Source organism: Ursus americanus, chromosome 9 (genome assembly GCF_024610735.1).
Source record: "Ursus americanus isolate L20-20 chromosome 9, mUrsAme1.1.p, whole genome shotgun sequence".
Taxonomy (NCBI): Eukaryota; Metazoa; Chordata; class Mammalia; order Carnivora; family Ursidae; genus Ursus; species Ursus americanus.
In genome coordinates, this window is record NC_142135.1 from 43,385,451 (window position 1) to 43,412,037 (window position 26,587).

General features: G+C 40.7%; 1 protein-coding gene and 1 non-coding gene across 3 annotated transcripts in view; both read right to left on the reverse strand.

Moving 5' to 3' along the window:
* NECAB1 (N-terminal EF-hand calcium binding protein 1) overlaps positions 1-26,587 on the reverse strand; it is a 180,649-nt gene that overhangs the window by 99,742 nt on the left and 54,320 nt on the right. For both annotated transcript variants that reach the window (XM_045805995.2, XM_087864750.1), the window contains exon 4: positions 8,827-8,852. In XM_045805995.2, the coding sequence (XP_045661951.1) occupies positions 8,827-8,852 (26 nt within the window). The remainder of the gene's footprint in view (positions 1-8,826; positions 8,853-26,587) is intronic.
* TRNAT-CGU (transfer RNA threonine (anticodon CGU)) lies at positions 25,538-25,610 on the reverse strand. Its single transcript has one exon. It is a non-coding gene; the product is annotated as a tRNA-Thr (tRNA).

The following is a 26,587-nucleotide window of genomic DNA, read 5'->3' on the forward strand; positions in this document are numbered from 1 at the left end:
TCAGTAAAGCTACAGGGTACAAAATCACTATATAAAAATCGGATGTATTTCTATATATTAAAAATGAACTACTAGAAAACTAAAGAAAATCCCAGTTTTAATTGCCTTTAAAGAATATCTAAGAATAAATTTAACCAAGGAAGTAAAAAATCTGCACATAACCTATAAAAACTGTAATATATTGATGAAAGAAATTGAAGACAAGTGGAAAATTAGTCTGTGCTCAGGGACTGTAAGAATATTGTTAAAACGTCCATATTATCCAAAGCGATTTACAGATTCAATTCAAACCCTACAAAAATTCCAATGGTATTTTTTAGAAATAGAAAAAACAATCCTAAAATTTGTATAGAATCATGAAAGATCCCAAATAGCAAAAGCAATTTGAGAAAGAACAAAGCTGAAGAGCATCACACTTCACAATTTAAAGTTATATCATAAGCTATGGTAATCAAAACAGTATGTTACTGGCATAAAAAGACACATAGATCAACAGAAGAGCCCAGAAATAAACCCATGCATATATGGCCAATTAACTTATGACAAAGGAGCCAAGATATACAATGAGGAAAGGGCAGTCTTTTTAATAAGAGGTGTTAGGAAATCTGGACAGCTATATGCAAAAGAAAAAAAAATCCTGAAACCCTATCTTTCACCATACCCAAAAAATCAACTTAAATTGGATTAAAGGTTTAGATTTAAGACCTGAAACCATATAACTCCTAGAAGAAAACACAGATGGTAAGTTCCTTGACATCAGTCTTTGCAACGATTTTTTTTTTTTTTTTGGATCTGACACCAAAAGCAAAGGCAACAAATTATAAAACACATGGAACTACATCAAACTAAAAAGCTTCTGCAAAGCAAAGGAAACAAAAACAAAATGAAAATGCAACCTACTGAATAGAAGATATTTGCAAATCATACATCTGGTTAAGTGGTTAATATCCAAAATATATAAAGAACTCATACAGCACAATAGCAAACACAAACAAAAAACCAAACTGGGCAGGACTAGAATAGACATTTTCCGAAAGAAGACATACACCTGACAAGCAGGTACGTGAAACGCTGTCCGACGCAGCTAATCATCAGAGAACTGCGATCAAAAGCACAGGGAGATAGCAACTGCCGGAATGTGCATTATCCGAAGGACAGTAGGTAAGTGTCGGTGAAAACGTGGGGGAAAAGGAACCCTTGTGCACTGTTGGTGGGAATGTAAATTGGCAGTCACTACAGAAAACATTGTGAAGGTTCCCCCAAAATGAAAAATAGAACTACTGTATGGTTCAGCAATTCCACTTCAGGATATTTATCCAAAGGAAACAAAAACACTAACTCAAAAAAACCCGTGGACTTCCATGTTCATAGCACCATTATTTATAATAGCCAAGACATGGAAGCAACCAAGTGGCCATCAATGTATAACTAGGTGAAGAAAATGCAGTTAATATATACACAATGGAGTATTATTTAGACATGAAAAGATAGAAACCCGGCCATATGCAACAACACGGATAGACCTTGAGGGCATTTTGCTAAGTGAAATAAGTCAGAGAAATACAAATACTCTATCATCACACTTGTTTGTGGAATTAAAAAAAAAAAACTTCTAGATACAGATTGCTGGGTGGGTGAAATAAATGATGGTGGTCAAAAGGTACAAATTTCCAGCTATAAAATAAGTCATGGGATGTAATGTGCAACACAGTGACTATAGTTAATAATACGGTATTATGTATCCGAAAGTTGCTAAGAGACTAAATCTTAAAGTTCTCATTACAAGACAAAAAACTGTGTAGTGATGGACTAATTGTAGCGATCATTTCATAATATAAATACCAAATCATTGTTATATACTTGAAATTAATGTCGATTAGATCTCAAATCACACACTGCAGTACCCTACTGTGAAATAAAGATATTTTCAGATTAACCTCCCACCCCCCAAAAAGTACAGGTCAAAGAATGCTGAAGTCCATCTGCAGGGAATCCAGGACAGCTTCACAGAGCAGGCACGACAAGGCCGGGATTAACAGATGAACAGGACTTAATCTGCTAGATAACCAGAGGAAGGGTAAACAAAGGCATGGAAGCAGGTGATCTTTTGTCGTATTTACAGGAACACAAGTAGGTCAGCCGTGGGGGCACAGAAAGGACAAGACTGAAAGGTATTTGAGGAGAAGCAGCAACAAGGAAGCAGGGTGCCAAAAATCAGTGATGAGAGAGGAAGTTGGAAATGTTGCAAGTATTCCTAGCTAGTGCTCTAAATTTACCCTCAAGTCTAGGTCAGTATTTCTGACCATCTACATCAGAATCTTCTAGAGAATTCTTGAGCCCCAATGTTCAAGATGTGGTCTGGACCAGCAGCATCAGTATGACCTGGGAACTTGTTAGAATACAGCATCTCGTGCGCCCGGGTTGCTCAGTTGGTTATGCGTCCAACTCCTCATTTAGGCTCAGGTCATGATCTCAGGGCCATGGGATGAAACCTGGCATTGCCTTGGGCTCCACACTCAGCAGGGAGTCTGCGTGGGACTCTCAGTCTCCCTTTCCCTCTGCCCCTCCCCCTCTGGACTGGCGCATGCGCACTCTCTCTCTCTCTCTCTCCAGTAAATAAATAAATCTTAAAAAAAAAAAAAAAAAAGAATGCAGCATCTGAAGCCCACTCAGACCTACTAAGCCAGAATCTGCATTTTAATAAGCCCCCAGGTGATCTGTAGGCACATTTAAGTTTGGGAAGCACTGCCCTAGAGTACTTGTTAGAAAGGAAGACTGAGAAGGTCCCATCACTGAATCAGAATTTTTGGGTTAAGGCCAAGAAAGCACCATGTTTTATAGACATGCCAGAATAGATTATTACCTGGAATAAATATGAGAATCACTACAGGCAATGGGAAGCCATGGGACAATTTTGAAAAGTAGAGTGACATCCTCCAATATTCTCATGAGAAAGGTTATCCTGCATACGCCGTGGCAAGTTTGGGAAATGTTGGTGACACACCATCAGGACAGACAATACAGCATCAATTGCCAGGAGTGATTTCATCCCAGAACAAGGACCCCGCACCATGCTGAAGCTATGAGGTGAGGGTAGGTAGGAACTTGACATTTCAGCAGTATGTCTGCACGCTCAAAGATGCGGCAAGCAGGAAAAGAAGACCAGTGATGGCTTCCCAAGTGACTGAGCTTGGACAGTTTCATTCCTGTTACTGTGCTCCAGTGCCTCATTTCAATCACGGTTCCAGAGTGAGCTGGGCAAAGGAGTTTGGTCCTCAAATCGTAGCATTAGAGAGAAAGAAAGATCCAGAATAAATACTGGTTCATTAAAACTGGTTTGTTGACAGCATGGCCCACTGAGAGTCACTCAAGCCACAGGCCAGATGGGAGAACATGCAAAATCCCAGGCAGGAGGTAGAGGTGGGGGGTTAAGTCAGGGCAGGGACGGAGGTGGAAGTGATTGGGATAGAAAGCAATGACTGCAGCAGAATCACTCATCCAGGGACTGGATGTGAAGACTGAAGGCAGCTACCCAGCAGAAAGCGCGCCAGCCTTTACAGACTTTGGGCGAGAAGGGGAGCTCCAGCCTGGGGGTCCTGAGTGTGCAGGCCTGAGGGAGCACTTGTGGCGGGTAACGCAGAGCAGGAGCTCCAGAGAAGCAGAAATTAGTGAGGTAGTGACCGAAAGGTGGGAATCATCCATCACTCACAAACACCAACGACTGTTGGTGCAGGGGCACACTCGGGGCTTGCATCTGTGCTCCAGATGTTGCGGTCACACCAAGGCCATTCAGGCAGCCTCTATCCTTCAGCCCTCTGCACTCTGGACCCGTTCTCCTATTCTAACAGCATATTTGTAAGTTCGGGGTCCGAGGCTGACCAGAAGAGCCAGGACAACTCTGGTCCTTCCAGAGGAAGGGCCAAGGACTCCAGAACACACCTCATTCTCAAGATGTAATCTTCCTTGTGGCCTGGGCTCAGAGCTTCACTTCATACGTGCCCCGAAGGGTCAGAGTGAAGCAGAGCAGGAGTGAAGATGGGGATACGCCTCAGGGTGACCTCTATCCTTTCAACTCGATACCTACGGAGCACAGATAAAATGCTGAATACATGCACGGTCTCAGGACAGTGCCCAAAGAATCCAATATATGTGGAACTCCTTCTACGTCTTTTGCTTGTAGCGTGCCTTTTCTTAAAGTCTATAATATGATTTGCTATAGTATCAAAAGACAAAATAAAAAGAGCTGCACGGTTCTGTGTGGGGAAAACAAAACAAACACTCTTGACCTCTGAGAACTAGAATAATTTCCTGGAGAAATCTACTTCTTTAAAATCTGCATACGAGTTTCATGGGCAAGAGCAAAGCAGAATTGTATAGCGCATATGGAAATGTGTGACCACCAATTCTCATCAGTGTAAGTGAAGAATCTTTGCAAGGTAAGAGTCTGAACATTGTTTTATAAGAATAGAGCATTATTTATAAACAGACTTATTCGACAAACTGCCTATCAGAAAGAAAATTATCTCCTCGTGGAAATTCAATGCAACATCTTCCCTAATAATATGCTAACCAAAGGTTAGTTTCTCCCTTCCCTGTTGTACTTAACTGGTGGTGTCACGTCACCAAGTTTTGTTTTGTTTTCCTAGTCTGCACCTTAATCCTCCAGGTGGTTGTGTTTTCAGGTTTGGCCTAAGAATTTCAAGTTAGAACCAGAGCTCCACACCCTCCACCAAGGCCACACTGGGAACTCATCTCACAAAGCATCCTCATGAGTTTAGATGGATCCTACAGTCTGTACCTTGTCACAGCTTCCCAAGCAGTATACTAGGTCGGGAGGACAATACTGAGATGGCAGAGAATGGAGAGGCGGGGGAACTCATGCTCTGAATGGAGGTGTCAGTTGGGAATCTAAGGGAATGCATATCAGTATCATGTAAAATGTTTTACATCTCTTTTTTTGGTGATTTTTTTTTTTTTAAAGTAGGCTCCACGGCCAGTATGGAGCCCAATGCAGGGCTAGAGCTCACAACCCTGAGATCGAGACCTGAGCTGAGATTAAGAGTCAGATGTTCAACTGACTGAGCCACCCAGGCGCCCTTCTTTTTAGTGATTTTATAAATGTGCCAGGTAGCCACAGCTCTAGTAGTCTGGAAGAGGAACAGTGCCTTTTGATCCTCCAGCATTTGACTTGGCTGGCACAGGTACCTCTCAGCACTGCCCAGGGGTCACACGCAGGCCATTCGGGCAGCCTCTACCCGTCAGCCCTGGGTAGGGTCAGGAAAGTAAGAATTTTACTCCTGATAGATTTTAGATTACAGCTAAAGATGGAATGAACAGAGAACCAAAGACTTAAAGCCAGAGTTCAAACACATACACCTAGTTGTAACTGAGTTATGTACTGACTGATAAGCTATGGCCTAAAGCTGCTAGCTGGGAAGGCCTCCCTAACTATGGGAAGAGTGAATAACGTGGCATGCCTCAACACTGCTGGTGGGCGTCCAAACTAAAGACTCTTTGACCAAGTAATTATGCCTACAGGCATCTATCATACAGAACTACTCACACAAGAGTACGAAGATAATACAAATGAGGATATTTACTTCAATGCTGTTTGTCCAAGTGAAAAGCTGGAAACAACCCGAAAATCCACAAAAAGGGATTTGATTGAGAAGTGAAGGTAAATGCAGCACATCTGCAGTCTTTTTAATAAAATGAACAGCGTGCAGCTGTACTGATCATATAGTATATCTCGCTGTTGGAAAAATTATCTATCAAGGCATATGTATCAATGTCAATTTATGAATAAAAATATCTGGAAGGATATGCTCCAAGCAGTTAGCAGCAGAGATTAGGGAGAAAGGGGAGAGGGGGAAAAGGAGACTGACATTTCATCTTAAATGGCTATGCAATTCTGTATTACTAAATTTTAAAAAACTAAGTATGATTTTCATAACTAAAATAAATCAACACTTTATTTTAATAGCTTTTGATTTCTAGGTCCATAATTTAGTAAATGAACAAACTAAGTAAAAGCAAAAGAATGAACATTTTAGATTCCTGGACCTTTTAACTGCTTCTGTGAAAGAGCCCATGAACTCTTCTTTCCATACTGATCACGTGCCATCCCTCCCATGCACGAGGGCGAATTTGTGTGGGGTGTGAGTTGACAGATTTTACTCGCTCGCACTGAAGCATTTGGTTTTGATTAGAATCCAACTTAAATATTTACTTTATATTTACAAAATAACGAGACATGAAACTATACTCTGGAAATTAAAATGCATGTTCTTGAACAGAGAGGGGGAGGATTATAACACATGATTGGGAGTATAATCACCGGGTTTAAAAATACAGAGCAATTTGGTTGCATTAAAACCCTATATACTAGGGGTGCCTGGGTGGCTGGGTCAGTTAAATGTCTGTCTCTTGATTTCGGCTCAGATCATGATCCCAGGGTCTTGAGATCAAGCCCCACATCGGGCTCTGGCTAGGAGTGGAGGCTGCTTGGGATTCTCTCTCTGTCCCTGTCCCTCTGCCCCACCTCCCACCCCCAGCCTGCATGCATGCTCTCTCTCTTTAAAAAGAAAAAAAAACCCAACAAACCCATATACTAGTTCCCTAACCATGGGGAAAATCATAGTCAGAGCTTTCTCCAGTAAAAACAGAGTAGGTTCCTAATCTAGTTCTACTATTACCGAAGACAAGTTAAAGTTTTTTTTTTGTAGAGGATTAAGCGAAGATACACAATCATACTAAGAAAGGATAATGTAATATGCCTTAGTGACAACACATAAGCAACACAGCAAATAAAGAAGACCCACTAAATGTCTTACGTTAAAAGCCCTTATAACAGTGTGATTTCTCATGAGCCATGCCTACGTAGGCAAAGTTGGGTAGAAAACAAAAAGAATTATCTGGATGATTTGAGGAAATCATTACTTGGCCTGAGCTATCTAGATACTTAAGGCACATGGGATCTCCTAACCTCACAAAATTATTGGGATACTCTCCCCACTTCACTGGCAGGGACCATCTGCACGTGCATGAGAACGGATCACAACTTGACCTTTATAGCGATTGCTATTCTTTAGAAAGCCTGGTGGCCATTGTCCCCATGGGCCCTTTGGCCCACTGGGCACAGTTTAATGCCCATGTGTGGATGGGTCATGGTTGGATTATGCGTGAAAGCATGTCAGGATTTTCCCTGTTTTTCTTTACTAGTGTTTCATAATTCACAAAATCATGACCTGCTTTGGTATCAGACCCCTGCCTCTGCATGAACAACGTGCATTTCAGTTGGATTCTTCCCAGTGAACAGGAAATAGACACTGCGCAGGAACAAAACCAGTGTTTTAGGACCATTGGAAAATTGGAAAGCTTACGGTGATTACCATATTTGTGTTGTTCAGAGCTATTTTCTTGAAACCTAGTGTTTTGGTTTTTTTTAAGATGTTATTTATTTATTTGACAGAGAGAAAGACAGCCAGCGAGAGAGGGAACACAGGCAGGGGGAGTGGGAGAGGAAGAAGCAGGCTCCCAGCGGAGGAGCCTGATGTGGGGCTCGATCCCAGGGATCCAGGATCACGCCCCGAGCCGAAGGCAGATGCTTAACAACTGCGCCACCCAGGCGCCCTGAAACCTCGTGTTCTGATATTTTGTCCTGACATAACGTCACTCGGTGTTGCTCTACCATTTAATGAAATGGAAGATAACCACTCTTGAATACCGTAAAATGGACTTTGTGATGATTTGGTAAACTTTAAATTTGTAAGAACTATGAGATGTTCAGCAAGCGCTTGTGACTTCAGTTAGGAGTTTCAGATAATCTCATTTGTAAAATTATTTTTAAAAAACCTAGACAACAAAATCAAACTTGGACAAGGTGTTATCTCATACAATTACCTTAAAACATAAAACTTAAAAACTCCCAGCATTCAGGTAAAATTGCTGTTTCACACTGAATAGTCTCACAATGTTTCATAATTTTCTCATAAGAAAAAACAAATCTCAGAAATATTGGCCTTTTCCACCTTCCCAGCCTGTGACCTTTGTTTCCAACCAAGAGGATGAAGAAAATAAATGAAGAGGCTATAAGTCAAGAATCTGTAGAAATTCCTCTCTCCCTCGAAACTTGTTTTGCAAGTGACATTTAACATTCCAGAACTGCTTAGGGAGATATGGAACAAAGTTGTTTTTATATGTCAAGGGGGTCAGTTTTGCAAAAACAGTAGTAAGAGGCAATATACTTGAAGAGAATAATGAAGTTGTATTAAACACCAATGTAAAAATATATTCAAACTAGTGGAGAATTTGCTATTGTTAAACTAATTGTATCAAGTGGAAAACAATTCTTCTCCATGAACAAATTAATGAGCCCCAACTCTTTCTCCAGTGAAATACACGCTTGAGTAAAACAGATGAAGATAGGGGCGCCTGGGTGGCGCAGTTGTTAAGCATCTGCCTTCAGCTCAGGGCGTGATCCCGGCATTATGGGATCGAGCCCCACATCAGGCTCCTCTGCTATGAGCCTGCTTCTTCCTCTCCCACTCCCCCTGCTTGTGTTCCCTCTCTCGCTGGCTATCTCTATCTCTGTTAAGTAAATAAATAAAATCTTTAAAAAAAAAAAAAACAGATGAAGATAAATCCCTTGAGATCTCAATTATCTTTTACTATATTCCAAATCTAGGACATTAATTTCAGGGTATGTAGAAATTTAAATAAGATGGTGCTCTTTTTCAACCTAAAGCAAGTAGTAAGTTTGATTCCCCACCCCTCCTCCCCAAATACCACAACTTTGCCCACCCCTCCCCCCATAATACAACTTACCACATAGTTCTTCTGTGTCAAGATTGCTGAAAAGGAAAAAAAAATTGTTACTTTGGTAATATTTAACTTTTTAAATACTTAAATACAGTTATTCCCCAATCTATATTATTATATTAATAATAATAGTTATGGTATTTCTCTTACAAATTCTACATTGCTTTGTCAATCATATTAACAATGATTACATCAGATTCTATCTTTGAGCAAATAATTCCTGGGGTTAGTGTTTCCACCAGTATCATGCTGGGGAATACTGCTTAACTGTGAAGAACATAAACTCTGGAGCCAGAATGCCTGAGTTCAAATGCCGACTCTACCATTTACTGCCCACAAGTACTTTGCATCCCTGGGTCTCAGTTCCTCAACCACAAGACGGGGATAATAAGTTCTGTGTCATATGAATGCAGTAGGATGTAAATGGGTTAATACATATAAAACCATTAAAAGAGTAACCTGCACAAAATAAGCACTTAATAAATGTTAGCTCTCAGGATTTCTGGCTTGGTAGAACTGTTAGAGCTTCCATACCTAAACTCAACCTATGAGGTAAGTTTGACCCCATGCCTTTTTGGAATGATTTCTGACACATAACAAAGAGTTACACGGCTTAATATTTACATGTAAACAATAGTTACCTCTTACCCTTATGAAGATAAATACAGAACAACAGATGAAATATTAGCAGATAGAATACATTCCTATTAGAATAATGTCTTGACCATGGCAGACATGGTATAGGAATGCAAGAATGGTCCAAAATCAAGCAATAAATCAATCTGAGATGACATTATAACTTAGAGGAGAAAACTCCTATTAAACACTAGATGGGAATTTAATAAAATTCAACACTCACTCCTAATTTTAGAAAGTTTAAATGCAATTGGAATAAAAGTAAATCTCTTAAAGATGATAAAGACTTACTAAAAGTCAGCTGCAAACATCAACTAACTGAACATCTTTGACTTTATTCAGCTGCCACAGGTAAAAGCCCAAGGTAAATCACTGTCATAATCCAGTCCTCCTCCCTGGCAGTCAGGGCTGCGGGGCCGGCGCATCCCAAACACGGGGTCTTTTTACCAGTTCCATCACAAGTTGTCATATAATTTTAAATTCAGGATTTTATCCTCAGACACTGAATATGTGATCTTGGATAAAGGATATCTCTTCAAGATATCCTCACCTCTTATGCAGGTCATCTTGTGAAGTAGTAATTGCCACCAGATAAAACACGTAAAGCCTTCTGCAGGCTTTAAAGTACTTTCAGGGTGGGTTTCTATTCGTTCTTCCCACAGGCATTCATTGCTTTGGGCCAGCCACTGTTCCAACCACCACAGATCCATCAGGTTGCAATAGATACTGAGACGAGTATGTCCGATCACTAGTCTCTAGCAGCTGGATTTAGAGGTAGACTCATATAGTAAATAATTAAAATGTAATAAAATAGTTGCTATGGGGGAAGTGGCTAATTGCAAGATTATCAGGGACTATAAAGGATGAAATTTTGAGGGTAACTCTCAAGGGTTAAATATCAGTAGAAAAGGCAGACAAAGCGAGAACATTCCAGTTAGAAGAAACTCTGTTTGCAATAAAAATTATGAATGCGAGGAGTAGTTCCTTTGGCTGGAACATAAATCATTAATGAAGAAATGGGACTAAACAATGAAAAGCCTCATGTGATCATCTGAAAAGTATCTATGTACTCTTATCAACTAGGAATCACAGAGGATTTTAAAGAAAGTGTGTGATATTATCGGATTTATACTTTAGGAAGGTCACTAACGACGGGCTGAGGTTAGACAAAAAGAGGGTGAAAAAGAGGCCAAGAGAACAGTTTGGACGTTATTATTATAGTCTGGGCAGTTGATCCCAGAATGGAGTATACAACCCAATGGGTGTGCAAGGCCATCCAATGGGGGCAAGAAGAAATACTTAGACATCACACACACACACACACTTTTTAAAAACTTTATTTTGAAATACTTGCAACCTACAAAAAAGTGCCCTTCACCTAACCATCCCCCCAGTTATCAACATTTTATTTCACTTATCACATTCTTTCTCTGTAGGTGTTTCTTCAAATCATTTGATTGGACATTGCAGATAATGATATCCCTTTACCCCTAAATGCTTCGGTGTGTATAGTCTACAAATAAGTATGTTCTCTTACGTACAGGTGAGGAAATTAATATTGATTCAATGCCATTATCAAATCCCACAGTTCTCAAATATCTCTATTCATATTTAACCTTACACTTTTTCATTTCTTTTAGTGTAATTTTACAGCGTACAAGTACTAATACAGTGGTGCATACATAGGATTTGATTTGTAAGTCTTTATATATCAGGATTTCAAGCCAAAAGGTACTAGCTAATATGGGAGCTTGATCAGAGGTATAGGACGGATAGGAAGTGACGGGGTGAGAGGCAAAAAGAATAGACAGAGGTGAAGGATTTTGAGGTAAAACCATCAAAGCTTGGAATCTTATTGGATTCAGAATTAGATCATTAGACATTTTTAGTATCATTTCAAACACTTTGGTCATTAAAACTTACATGTCATTTCCTAACCTTAGTGTTTTCATAGAACTTCAGACTTGAAAAAGGACATTAAAGGTCACTTTGTTTTTGTATTTGCTTCAGAACGTTTCACAGGTTCATAATGAGATTTTTAATTTCAAAGGAATAAACAGTCCAATCCATTATGAAAATTGAATTACATGGAATATATCATAAAACATAGTAGTTCAGAGTAATCTGCATTAGTAACAGACATTAGTTCTACTTGTTTCTTAATAAAAGGCTATGTTCGTAAAGTGCTATAGTGCTCCCCTCAAACATTCCTTTATTTAGCTGTTTCTGTGCTGTGTTGTTTGTTGTGCACAGTAGAGCATGGCTCTTTTTATAGACTTACATGGGTGAATTATATAGAGCTGATTTCTTACAAGATAGCCCTACTCTGTAGTAACACGGGATTATAAAGGGACGTTACGCCATAGATAAGCCTGCAGTGTATCTACAGTGTGTGCTATTGTCCTGCTCCTTTGTGTGTTTATAGTAAGGAAACCTGTAATCTTTTAGCGGTGGCTTTTTTTAAAAAGAAAGATAAACGGAAAGAATAAATGCTAGTCACATTGTCAACATTCTTATTAAAACAGAACCAGAGGGGTGTTACTATCAGAATGCATTCTCAGCTAGATGCCAAGGAGGGGTAAAGAACACAGACATTCACTGCAGCCTGACTGACAATTGTGGGGGGGGGGGAATGGAAACAGACTAAGTGTTCATTAGCTGAATAACTAAGCAAATTGCATATCATTATATAATCATTAAAATGTATCTAAAGAGTCTTCAATAGCTTGGAAAAAAGCTTATGTTTAGAAGTTATGTAAAAATTTGAAACCAGATATAAATGGTATATATAGAATCAAAAAATGCATATGTTAAGGACTTGGGGGAAAGTAAGTAACAATGCCAACAGCAGGCCACATTGCTTCTGGATGCTAGGACTTTGGCTGCGTTTGCTTTTGCCTTCTTTACAATTTTCCAAGTCTTTGGTTTCTCTTATTACAAGGTTTTATTTATAATGGAAAAAGCAAACTCCTTGATTACAAATAGAATGAATCAGGAAAAGATGTGAAGCATGAATGGTAAGGTTCCCATTACTTAACTTATGAATCTACTTGGTATAAATTACAATATATCTGTCAGTTTGGACCCGCCATTCAGTTTTGCAAAAAGCACCACTCAGACACTGCAAGTGTAAGAAGGACACGACATACACTGCACACCATTCATTTACAAGTCTTGGGGGCAGCTGAAGTTGTTTTGACTTGAGTCTTCTGTGTTGGGCACTGTACATTCTGAAGAACTAACCTGCTCTCCTGAGAAGTAGGTTTACTGTCAAGAAAAGAATTTGGGAAGTGCAGACTGATTTCTACTTGGGAATTCAGAATCTTTCTAATATAACCTTCCATAAGCCAGCTCTCAATGCCAGGGTCCATCCCAAAACAATTTTAGTTTCATGTGAACATTCTGAGTTATCTCTGAAGTATTTTTCAATGGATTTAGCTGTTTAAATAAGAACAAAGGATTAGAACTTTCTTACTGAAAAACCACCATTCTAAACTCCTTCTTTGCTTCTGATTACATTCAAGATTTTTAGCTGCTTCTTCAGAATCAATACACTGTGGCTCTAAGCAGGACCCTTTAGAGTCTAAGTCCTACTTCACATTTCACCGAGCTTCCAGTTCATCTCCAGTCTGAATACGACCAGTGCTAACAGGGTTTCTTCAGTTGGCAAAACAGTTTGCTAAACACTGCTAAGCTCCCTAATAACCTGAAGGAGTTAATTTTGGCTTACAAAGATGTTTACTTCTAGACAGGATTTGAGGCAAGGAGAATGTGACTCAGCGAGCAACACGCTTAGTTACTCCCTGATGGGAGCACTGTAGCGATGCCCACATTGGTTTATTGGTAGACCAGCAGGCTGGCTAAGGAACAAATACGCCCAGCCATCGTAGTGTTCATGTTATAAAAGATTATTATGATCTTCCAATTCACTAAGAACAATCTGAGCAAAATATCTTTCCATCATCATCAGAGCAAATGTGTTCGGCTAGTTCTGAAGCACCAAACAAAACAATATTAATGAAAATCAACAGACGTAATACTGGGAGATCAGAAGAATGATAAAGGCCCTGACCTTGCAAATTTGTTGGAATAGTTTTTAACTCCATGAAGTAGATCTGTAACTGGTCATAAAGAGTCTGGTCCTATAAGAGTCTGTCCCTCTGGTGGAGGGGGGATTGTGAGAAAGACTAGGGTCTAGAACGGGATGCGTCTCCTCTGATGGAGCAGATGCTGTGGATAAAAACTAAGCTGAGGTGAGCTCTCTCAGCTGAGAGACCTCCATCGAAAGGACTACAGTGACAGAATGGGGGCCAAGGGATTACAGGGACGGATTCTACTCAGCTATCCCCACAGGCAGGGGCAAGTTAGTTTAGCCACCAGACCCCTGACCCAAGAGGTAGCATCAGTGCAGGTCCCTGTTTGTAGAAGAACAGAAATACCACACAGGTTATCAAATTGGACTATGCGATGAGCCAAGAAAACCAGAACCAGGATAGAAATGGAGATTGCTCTTTATAAACAATTTTTTTTCAGTGTAAAATGATTACCACAATATTGTTAACTAATGCACCCATCGCCTCACATGATCACCATTTTTTTAGATCGGTTCTTATAATCAAGACAAATAGGCTTCTGAAGCAAGGCAGTATGTAAGGCCATGCTATCAACACGGTGTGACAGGACACTGAGTCAACACTGGTAAGAGCTCTGGAAATCCCTTCTGCTGACGCCAAAATTGTTCCTGGGACCTGGAGAGGGTCAGAGCCTGTAATTACAGCTGAAACAGTCCTAAGTATATGGGAGATGAGGGCTATAGACGGTTGTAGCAGGCAGCATCTGGCAAGCAGCTGGCTTGAAGTGTGGGCTCAGAGTCCATCATGATCAGAACACACTGTGCATTTGGGTGTCCGCTAGAGGAGGAATTCACAGGAGGTACCACAAACAAGAACCTGAACCTTGCTAATACTGGGACCGATTAAGCTCAGACTATTTTCACACGTACACGCAATGTCTCACGTGAGAAACAAAATGGGATTGGAAAATCATTTTGTTTTTCAGGTCTAAAGCTAATCATGTACTCATCCAAGACATATTAAACATTTTCTATGTGCACTGTAATGGGCTGACTTGGGTCCCCCAAGAAGGTTTGTTCAAGTTATGAACCCAATACCTATGAACATGATCTTGTTTGGAAATAGGATCCTTGCAGATATAGTCAAGTTAAGATGAAGTCATGCTGAGCTAAGGTTGACCCTAACCCTGTGATGGGATCCGTAGAAGGGAAGGGAGGTTTGGATTCAGAGACAGGGAGAAGAGGTCCTGTGAAGATGGAGGCAGAGACTGGAGTGATGTTGCTATGACTCAGGAACACCACGGACTGCTGGTAACTACTAGGAGCTGGCAGAAGCAAGGAAGATTCTCCCCTGGACACTCCAGAAAAAGCATGGTGAGCCAACAGCTTGATGTTAGACTTCTAGCTTCCAAGACAGATTTCTGTGGTTTTAAAAGCCACCCAGGCTGTGGTGATTTGTCACAGCAGCCCTAGGAAGCCAATACATGTTTTACCACATGTTGTGGTAGAGTCCAAACTCATACACCAAAATAACACCACCTTTTCGTTTCTGTGTCATTTTCATAGCCCTTGAGCATCTAGTGAACTGAAGAGCTGGTTCGAAAGTTGGCAGTTACTGTATTTGAAAGTTGGCAGACTGAAGTCTGGGAATTCCAAATGAAAGCTTAGAGTACCCTAAAGAGTCAAATACGGGGAAAAATAAAAATAACAAATTCTAAAAAATGAAGAATTAAAGGTTAAGGAGCTGCAACATACCTGGAGTACTTGGCATATGCTTTACCTGGTGTATCTCACTTCCTACAACTCTTTTCATGATCCCCATCATACAAAGAGGGGACTAGGCCTTGGATGAGGTTCAGTAACTGATCTGAGGTCACACACCTAATGAGTGGCAGGGCCAGGACTCAAACCCAGTAATGTTTAAGTCAAGAATGCTCTTGACCCCTAGATATAGGAATCCTGAACTCAGTAATAAATAGTTGGAGTCATCAGCACATGGGAGCACTCAAAACCACAGGAATAGTCGAACTACACAGTGTTTGTAGCTTGTAGTGGGAGCCACGGACGAACCTTCATTCGGACTCTTGAATCTAAAGCACCATGTCATCACACCTACCAAAGCTGAGGGTGGGGATTTCTCCAAATGGCTTTTCCTCCGTTGAACTCTGAAGGGACATTAGGGCAGGTACTTTTTCCCACTTACCGTATAACAAATATTAAAAATAGGAACTGACACAAGGCATGGACCAGATTAATACTTTTTGAACTGAATCCTAGAGATGACCATCGTCTAAGACCCCAGTAAGAACAATCTTAATTTGTGATGAAAAAAAAAAATTAAGAACCTGTGAGTTAACCAAGGAGGTAAAAGATCTCTCCTGAAATCTCTAAGACAGTGATGAAAGAAACCGAAGACACAAGAGCAAGATTCTCTGTGCCCATGAACTGGAATATTGTGTCCAGACTATCCAAAGCAATCTACAGATTCAATGCAATCCCTATCAAGATTCCTATGGCATTTTTCAGAAGTAGGAAGGATAATCCTAAAATGTGTATGGAACCACAAAAGACCCTGAATAGCCAAAGCAATCTTGAGAAGGAAGAACAAAGTTGGAAGAATCATGCTCCCTGATCTCAAACTATATATATTATACATATTATAAATCTATGATAAAACAGTATGTTATTGGCATAAAAACATGTATCAATGGAACAGATTAGAGAGCCCAGAAATAAACCAATGAATATACACAATTTATGTCAAAGGTGCCAAGAATACACAATGGGGAAAAGACAGTCTCTTTAATAAATGGTGATGAGACAACTGGACAGCCACATGCAAACATGAAACTGGGCCCCTGCCTTATACCGCATACAAAAATGAACTCAAATTGATTAGATTTAAGTTTGGGACTTAAATTTAAAATGGAAATTAAAGATTTAAATTTAAGACCTTCAACAAGAAAACACCTTGAAAAAAACATAGCGGGGGTAAGCTCCTGGCCACTGGTCTTGGCAAGGACTTTTTTTGGGGGATTTGACACTAAAAGCAAAGGCAACGAAAGCAAAGTAAACAAGCGGGACTTATCAAACTAAAAAATTTTTTCACAGCAAAGGAAACCATTAACAAAATGAAAAGACAACCTGTGGAATGGGAGAAAATATTTGTTAATTGTGTATCTGATAAGCAGTTAATATATAATACTCAATAGCCAAAAACACAATCTAATTGTAAAACTGCCAGAGACTTGAAGAGGCATTCTTCAAAAGACAAATGGCCAGGGGCGCCTGGGTGGCACAGCGGTTGGGCGTCTGCCTTCGGCTCAGGGCGTGATCCCGGCGTTACGGGATCGAGCCTCACATCAGGCTCCTCTGCTATGAGCCTGCTTCTTCCTCTCCCACTCCCCCTGCTTGTGTTCCCTCTCTCACTGGCTGTCTCTGTCTCTGTCAAATAAATAAATAAAATCTTAAAAAAAAAAAAAAGACAAATGGCCAACAGGTGCATGACAACGTGCTCAACTTCACTAGTCATCAGGGAAATGCAAATCAAATCCACACTGAGCTATCCCCTCACACCTGTCAGAATGGCTAGCATCAAAAGGATAATAAATAATAAGTGCTGGTGAGGGTACAGAGAAGAGAGAAGCTTCAGGCGCTCTTGTTGGGAATGCAAACTGGCAGAGCACTATGGAGAACAGTATGGAGGGACCTCAGAATACTAACAATAGCACTACCACATGTTCTAGCAAATCCACTTCCAGGTATTTATATGAAGAAAACAAAAACACTAACTCAAGAAGATATCTGCACATTGCAGCATTATTTACAATAGCCAGGACACAGAAACAACCTAAGTGCCTACAGACAAATGAATGGATAAAGAAGTTGTGAGACATGCGTATGAATATTATTCAACCATGTAAAAGGGAATCCTGACATTTGGAAAGACACAGATGAACCTTGAAGACATTACAGTATGTGAAATAAGCAAGGCAGAGAAAGACAAATACCATATGCCACATACTGAAAAGGAGCCTAAATTGGGTGGGCAGGGGATAAAAAAGACCGGGGTCTCAGAAATCAAGAAGAGAGTTCCCAGAGCTCTCTAGACTGAAGAAAGGCTCAATAAGTGATGAAGAAGAACCAGTATAGTTCACATTTAATGTCTCTGGCAACTTTTGAACAACAGTTTCAGTCCTTCCCTGAAATTTGAGAGCCTAGGAAATGCAGGTAGAACCTAAAGCTGACTCATTGAAGAAATGGGACACAAAAGCAACAAATAATGCAGAACTAAGATGACATAGTGTGAGGAGTTCAAATGAAGAACGAATGTCATGTTCCCAGGCTGGAACCAACAGGCAGGGAGGAAAGAGGTGGGAACAGGTGGAGAGACGCCAAGCAGAGACAGGGAGGAGGCATATGAAGCCCAGGTGTAACCCCGAGGAGGGGGGCAGCTTTCTTTGTGCAAGCCTAAAGTTAAAACAAAACAAAAAGACATCTAATTGGTTCATATCCGTGACTGTTTTCTAGTTTTTTAGAGGTTTCTAAATCTGGCTGAGCATCTAAACCACCTGGAGATTTTTTTTTTATGCAGATTTTCAAGCTTAGCACTTAGAGATTATGCTTCAAAAATTCAAGGTGTGGGCTCAAGGTCTTCTTTAAAAAGTTGCCAAGGTGATTTCAGGAAGCAGCCTTTACCTTTAACACTAGGTCTCAAATCAAAGCATTTCTTAGAAAGGGAACAATCTGCAAAGAGTATGTGCTGCACGGTAAGTGGTAGCTTAAATGTGTTACAATTACATAAGCCATGTTAATAGCATATGCTCGACAATTCTATCCACCTAATAGCCTCTATTACTTACTTCTCTGGCTCTTCAGAGGTCCAAGTTCCATTTAGTAGCAGACGGAACGTGCTTATACAAAAAAGCCAGTCTCCAAGTAAAAATAGCATATTTGACCTTGCTCTCTTGGAAGCCAGACACAACGCCCAGCAGAGAAGACGGACTTTAGTAAAAATTCTCCGGAGTCATGTTCGGGCCCTTTGCCTCTCTCCTCTCAGACTTAGTATCCGCACAGCTTCAGCGCACCAAGGGCTGATACTAAGGCTTACTTGTATCTCTAGTCCTGTCTTCTTGCTCAAACTTCAGCCCGGTTTCTGTGGTCACCTTCTGGGCTTTTGCAGTTGCCCAGGCTGCGGGGATTGACACCAGCGCAGCTCAGCCCTGAGCGTGCGTAGGAATCACGTGGAGTGCTTGTCAAACGCAGGTTGTGAGCCCCACGCCCAGACAGTCTCCGTTATAAGGAGGGGCCCGGGAGTTTGCATTTCTCTCAAGCTTCCAGGTGCTGCTGCTGCTGCTGCTGCTGCTACTGGTTCCAGGACTACCGTTTGAGCAGCACTAACGGAACCTGAATGCAGCTTCTTTTTCTTGGTCTACTCTTGACCTAAGAGCCTAACATCATGAGCTGCGAGCACCACCTGTCGCTGACGCTGGCCCTGCCTCGCTTGCACTAACTTGTTCAGGGCACGGAAAGGAGAGTCTTCTCCTCATTGACTTCAGGCATTTGTGACTAGATGGACCTCGGAACCTACCATTCGAGGCTTCAAACAGGATATTAAGTCATAGAGTTCTCCAAGGCTCTGATTTTGAACAGCTTTCTGTACATAAATAATGTTAAAAACTGCATCTTGAATGTTAGGTCAGGTATAAAATTTGCATGTGGGAGAGTATAATGGATCTATGTTTTACAGACATTCTTTTGCAAAGGTATTTCAGATGAAGGAAAAAAGCCCGCTCTGGCTTTCCGGTTGTATCACTGGAAGGAAATGCTGGAGCAGAGGCTCAGGGAAACAGAATAAAAATTTACCAGACACTGTTTTCATCAGCCCGAGATTTATAACTGCAGAAGCACAACATAACCCCAAGCAGCTGCTGTGGCTTAACGTGACACTCTTAACTGTTGGAGGATGTTGAGCTTGGATTGGCTGTCCTCCATATCTTCAGAACTAAAAGGCTGTCCCATGGCTCATGTCCTCAGAGGACAATGAATACATGGCTCCCCACCCTTCCAATTCCCTCTTCTGTTTTGTCTCACTGCTTCCTCCCCGTTGCTCAACACCTGGCCCCCTCCGCTGCTGCCCCCATCAGAGCTCCAGCATCTGCTGGGGGTTCTTCCCTTTTCTTTTTCTGTCTTCATTTTTATTTCTTCCACCTCCTATTTCTCAGACCAGTTAGTTCTGACATTGAAAAGATCCGTCTTTATAATGCAGTGGACATCTCTTGCTTATTCTGCTCCTCTCTTCCATTCTTCTGTACCATCATCCCCTATCTCTGGGGAACGTGCCCTCCACTATATGTTTCTGATGGAGCTGTTGATCATAGTAGCCCAGTTCCACCCTACCTTAACCCGATCCACTTGGCCACATGCATGTGCATGAAAACACTCTCCTCTCCCCTTGGCTGTGATGAATGGCCCCAAAGTGAGCACACTGTGTTAAGTGGGGGCCATTTAGAGTAACTCCTTCGGGATCTTATGAATGGTCTCTTAAGAAAGCAGCTCCCTCTTACCTCCAGAGGGGCTAAGGTAATATGATAGAGCCTCACGCTACCTAAAGCCACACACGTGCAGAATCTGACCTGTGGTAGAATAGACTGGGGCAATCCTGAGAGAGAAACAACTAGAGAGAAGGGAGGAGAAGGCATGGGACAGCATGAATGAATAAATAAGAATAATGACCCCAAGTCCCTAGGATTCCTGGGGCAAGCTTTACGCCAAGAGTCTCCACTCTCTAGTCATGGAATCAATGAATTCTCTTTCTCTCTCTCTCCTTTCTTAATCTACTTTGAGTTTAGTTTCTGTCAAATGTGGCTGAAAAAAGACTGAGAGTTCATAACTAATGACAGCCCTCCTTTTCTACCAAAATTAATCTTCCCTCCACAAGGGAGGTTAAAATTTGGGACTTTTGCTGGCTCAGCTGCGTCTGCTCCTGAGGGGTGGTAAGCCCTTCTCTTCCTCCTTCCGCCTCAGTGTGGTTTCTTATCTAGCTCCATCTCCACCTGGAAATCTTTTCGGGAGCCTCACTAGCACTCTCCAGAGTAGTGTTTCTCAAACTCTTTGTGGGGAAGGGTGAGATTTTTAAATTTCCATTTTCTGCCAGGGAGATGCTTTTGTATAAAACTATAAAAATGGATTACTAATATCGTGTACTTGGATATCGTAGCAATGTCAAGCTGCTATGAAAGTTTGTAAATAGTGTCAAGTTTTCTTCTTCTCTCAGTTTGTGGGCCACTGTCAGTCTGTGGCCTACACTTTGAGAAGTGTCAATACAGAGAGCTGCTATTGTGCACACTGTTTTTAATGCCTGTTTTAGTTTTCAGAATTTCTTTTTCTTTAAAGATTTATTTTTTTTGAGAGAGAGAGCACGTGAGCAGACAGAGGGAGGGAATCCCCAGGCAGACTCCCCGCTGAGCAGGGAGCCCAATGTGGGGCTCGGTCCCAGGTCCCTGAGACCATGACCTGAGCCAAAATCAAGAGTCGGACACTTAACTGACTGAGCCACCCAGGCGCTCCCGGAATTTATTTTTAAGAAACATGTTTTGTATCGGAAACATCAGCACAATGTAGAATAAAAACTGGAATCTGCTCTGGTTCTGTCACAAATAAGTTAGGTCTCTATTGTCTAATCTCCTAAAATCACTGGATTTTAGAAAAGCCCAATTTTAACTAAAAAAAAGTTTATGATTCTACATTTTAAAGGGTTTCCAAATAACATCAAGAAAGTATTAAACATTAATACTCTCCTATCGTGTTATGTATTACTTAATAAAATTTCTAGATAAAGTATTCTGTTTTGCATCATATAAAATGGCTTCATGAATAAGGGGGTTTCACAAGATGGAGAAGTCTGAAAGTTAAGTTTCAAAAAACATATCCAGATTTTCGTAAGTATACAAAAAGCATCAGAAAACTGTCTCAATTTCAGAAAGTTTGATATGACTGGAATGTCTAAATCTTTTCAAAAGATGAAAAGAACTAAGAAACATAAAGGCTACTTTGGAGAGTAGAAAAAATGATGCGTTTATGCCTTTCTTTTTATATGATAAAAAATTGTTATGCATAACTCTGAATCTGGTGTGCCTCCGAAAATGCTTGATCCTTCTTCCTAGTATTTCTAAAATTCGATCTCGTTGGCTTATTTTAAACATCACTTTGCCTTTCAGAATGCAATCTTTGCCATCAGGCAAACAATATAAGAAAGACCAGTAGAAACATTCCAGAAAATTGTTCAATCTGGTGAAGAAAAATAGCTTTAGGAGTAAGAAATGAATTCTTCCTTTTTATTTTTTTTCTTAAAATCAGTAATGTGTTTTCACAAAATTCATTCAAGTGCCTCGTATGGATACAAGGGGAAAATCAGTTCTTCTGGGGTTTATAAATGTTTTTGGAAAGGACAGAAGTTGCAAAAAGTAAGCAATATATTAAGTTAAAAATGCAAAATGTTAATTTTCAGTGAAAGAGATATATGGTATCTATTCCAACTTTCTTATATACTGTAATCATGTTTCTGATACACTAAATTTTTAAAAGATTTATTTTAGAGAGAGAGAGAGTGAAAGCAAGCCGGGGCGGGGTGGGGGCAGAGGGAAAGGGAGAGAATCCCAAGCAGACTCCCTGCCGAGCATGGAGCCTGACAAGGGGCTTGATCCCAAGACCCCAAGATCATGACCAGAGCCCAAATCAAGAGTCAGATGCTTAACAGACTGAGACACCGAGACACCCCAACTGATGTTCTAAATTTTGTATGTGCACTGGGGGAGGAGAAGTAAGAATACTTTGTAACAACATTTTGGTCTTTCCACACATTTTCTATCTCCAATATCCAATAGAATCCGTTCTATTCAACTTATTAATTTATCCACTCAAAAATATGGCTGGATAGAGATCTTATATTTAAAAAAAGTCACTCCCGAAGAAAAATCATTTAAATTCAAACATAAACAAATACAAAAGTCTACATGCATATGCTGAGGCCTGGATATCCCCTTCAGGACCAATACATGAACCTACCTCATTGTTTTGCCTCATAAAATGCCTAATTTTACTAAGATTTCCAAAACTCAATTTTGCAAGCTTATTTCAAACATCGTGCCATTGAAAGCTTCATCTTTATCATCATGCATACAGTGTACCTGTTTGTTTGAGCAGATAACAATACAAGGCTTGGCATAACATTCAAAAGGTAAAACAGCACGTCCAAGGTCAACTGTTTCCCTCCTATCTCATCCCCTAGCCATACAGTTCACTTCTAGAAAGGGCATCTATAATTTCCAGTCTCATGTGTATCCCCCAATGACATTCTTATATAGCCTAACAAATTCATGAATATATATTTTCTTTTTTTAATCAAAAGGTAGCAGCTGTACAGGCCATTCTATACCTTGCTTGATTTACTTGGCAATATACCTTGGACATCCTTTCTTATCCATGTATAGTGTTGTCTCCATCTTGGGTAGCCACATACTTTCTACCAAATGAAAGTGCCATAATTTATGTATGGAGCCCCTATTCAATAAGTACGACTGTTAAGACAGGCTACGTCCAAACCGAGAGGTCGTTTATATAGAAAGAAGCACCACGTCAGTACGTTCCTCTCTGACTACTCCTCCTAAGTCCCAGCAATCCCCCCTGCAATTCCTTGCTATCAGGTGACGTCTTGTTCTCCGTATACAAGTCTCATGCTTCACACCTGGATTTGAATCTTACTGGGAGGCAGTATCCCGTAGTGGGTGAGAAGCAGGAGATCTGAGTTTGTGCCTGGCTCCACCATTTACTAGATGTCTGACCTTAGGCAAGTTACATTTCTAGGCTAGAATTCCTTCATGTGTAATTAGGAATAATAATAATTATACCTTTCTCAAAGGATTACTTGTGAAGATTGGATAACCTAATACATGTAATGCCTTTAACTCAGAGCCTGGCACATAATTAGTATCCCCCAAAGTGGTAGCTCTCATTCCAAGGGACACTTAGATAATTACGCTTCAGCAGACCAAAGGGTAAGAAGTTCTTAGTCTTTTGCCATGTGACAGCATTTCCTTTACCATTAACCATATGACACTGATTACCTTTTATTAAAGATGGGCAAGGCCTAGGCCATCTCTATTTCCAAGTTATGATTTGTATAATGGCAAGGGAAAGAGAATAAATGCATAATACGCTTTTTAGTCTTTCATCTTGCCCTATGTCAAGAAAATTTTGCATGCTTGCTTCTCTGCCAGAAGCTCAAATGAGGAAGGGAAAGGTAGAACTGTATGTTCTCACTGTCAGTCACATTGGATTACTTTGAGGGAGAGAAGTTCCTGTTAACACAGCCTGCCTTACGGATGAACCTCTCCTTGACTGTCCCTCCTAAGATCAGAGAAGAAGACCTTGAGGGGAGTGTCTTCAATTCTCCTTGGACATAGAAACAGCTCCAACAGAGTTTTCATCATCCCAGAACTCTGAGGAGCCATTGAGGGTAATATCTGATTGTTACTGAATATTAATAAGGGATTTGTAGAAGCCCCTTTGGACCGACGATATTCTGAGTACTCAGTAATTAAAATACTGAGACTTTCTCTCATAGTCTTCCTGGAAGGAAGAAAAAGAGATTATCTCTAATGTTTAATAATTCTAATGTTTAAAAATTCTCCCATAGAGCCCCAAGGCTTAACTTCTCTCACACCATGCTTACACTAGTAGGCATGTTCCTACCTCCATTACTTCGTTCCTTCTCTCCCATGGACCTGGAAAGACCCCTTCCTTCCCTTCCCTTCCTCTCTTCCTCCTTTCCTTCCTCTCAGATTGTCATGTTGAGCCCCTTCAATGCCATGTGTGTCCCATCTTCTTCAGGATGCTGTTTCTGACCACACCAGCCCTTCTTTACTTCTACTCTCCTGATCCCTCAGCTGTGGTTCCTAGCCTTTTCTGCAACACTGACCCCCATGAGAATCTGATTAAAGCCAGGAATCTTCTCTATCCACTTACCCACGTGAAAACTGCATGTACACACATACACAAAAACCAATGTGGTAGTTTGAGGACCTCCTAACTATCCTTGAAATCCCATGTTCCACAGCTTTCTCTCCAAATCAACCAACTTGGTACTGCCTTGTATTAATATGTAGCTGATAAACATAATACATATGTTATCTCCCTCCTACACTGGTAAACTCCTGAGCACTTATTAGTATTATTCTTGGTGATCTCTAAATATCTCCTAGAGGGGCCTCCCAGGAGTTAAGGGTGCACCGGAAAAGCAACAGGTCATCGTGCAGATTCTCCACCTTGCCTGCTCATTAGAATCCCCTAGAAGGCTTTAAAAATACTAATGCCAAACCTGTGCCCCCAGAGTTCTTACTTAATTGGTCCTAGGTATAGTCTTGGCCTAGTGATTTTTTAAAAAGCTCTCAAGTAATTCTAATAAGCAGGCAAAATTGAGAACCACTGCTGGGTAGTAATAGTGAAATTTCTTCAATTAGACTCATGGGAGTTGGAACTGAATTCTCCTACTTTCATTACCAGTGATCTCCTTCCGGCCATTATTTTCAGGTTGTTTTCTTCATGTTTCTGTGCTGTAGCCCAGCTATGTCAGATGGTTGTTTCTGGGTGTGGCACCAGCAGCAGCCAAGAAAGTCTCAATGGAAATATTCAGTGACAGAAACTTGGACAGGTATACCATATGTAATAATGTGGTCTCTCTGACTCGGCATCCTCGACTCGATGGTACCATCAAATGCACTTGACCAGGTGTAATCACACAGCACTCTCCCACATTCCTTGTTTAAGCATTTTCCTGTGGGAGACTGGCTTCAGGGGAGACAGCTTCCTTGGGAACACTTCGGTGAAATAATCATCCATGTATAACTATGTTTCTCTCAGGTTCAAATAGGACTATCTGTATTTTAGGATTACTGCAAATTTGAAAAGCTCAGGGGTTTTAAATTTTATTTTTTTTTTAAGTAGGCTATATGCCCAAAATGGGGCTTGAACTCACGACCCTGAGATCACGAGTCCCATGCTCTACCAACTGAGCCAGCCAGGCACCCTGAATACTAGTTTCCTAATGTCTTTCTATAAGGAGGAAACTGAGAAGATAAAATGGAGTATGGACTTAAATTTGTATCTCTTCCCCAAAAAAGCTGAAAAATAAATACTCTAAGAAGAAGTATCAGTGAGTAGCTATAGGCAAATGAATCAATCTGTAGCCAAGTTGGGGATGGGTGCAGAAATACGTTATAATAAAAAAATTCAAACTTTGAAGACACAAAGTTCTCGTTTGATTCCCTGATTCACCCATTACAAGTTGTATGGCCTCTGGTAAGTTACTGACTTTCCACGGCCACGATAGATGGCGGTAATTTAAAAGAAGGTAACAGCATAAAATGTTTAGAACAGTGCTTCGTATAAAGTAGGAATGTGGCAGATGTTAGTTTGCACTCTTCCTGACAGACAGTCATATATGATGAAATCACATATTTGCCCACAATGAGGGAGCACGTAGGGTATCAAGCAGAGACTTTTACTGATGCATTTCTCTACAAACACCCCCTCCTCCTGCAAGGAAACTAGAAACAACAACAAAAGCATATTAATTCATTTAAACTCATTTTAGTGACAGTGACACTGAATCCTGTGTACTGGGGAAGTAAAGAAATAAAAACAATTAAAAGCCAAATGGGAATTTAATGACCTCAATGGCAATAAAGAGACCTGAACCGCACTAATAACATATACAGAGTACTCAAATCCTAGGTCTCCTGTTCCCTAGGCAGGGGCCTTTCCTCCGAGCTGTCCAATAAAGCATACTTCGTGATTTTTATGGTGTTATGTATCTATCAGCTCTCTGTACGCACGACAAATTATCTTTACGTGATTCTTCTTCCTCTTCTCTCCACGGTTCACGATTTGTTCCAGTCTGTCAGCACCCAGGCTTCTGTGACGTTACACTAGATCCCTCTAAGTCTTAACCCTTCTCTGCTAATTTTACTGATGCTTTACAGGACACGCTTTGGCGAAATA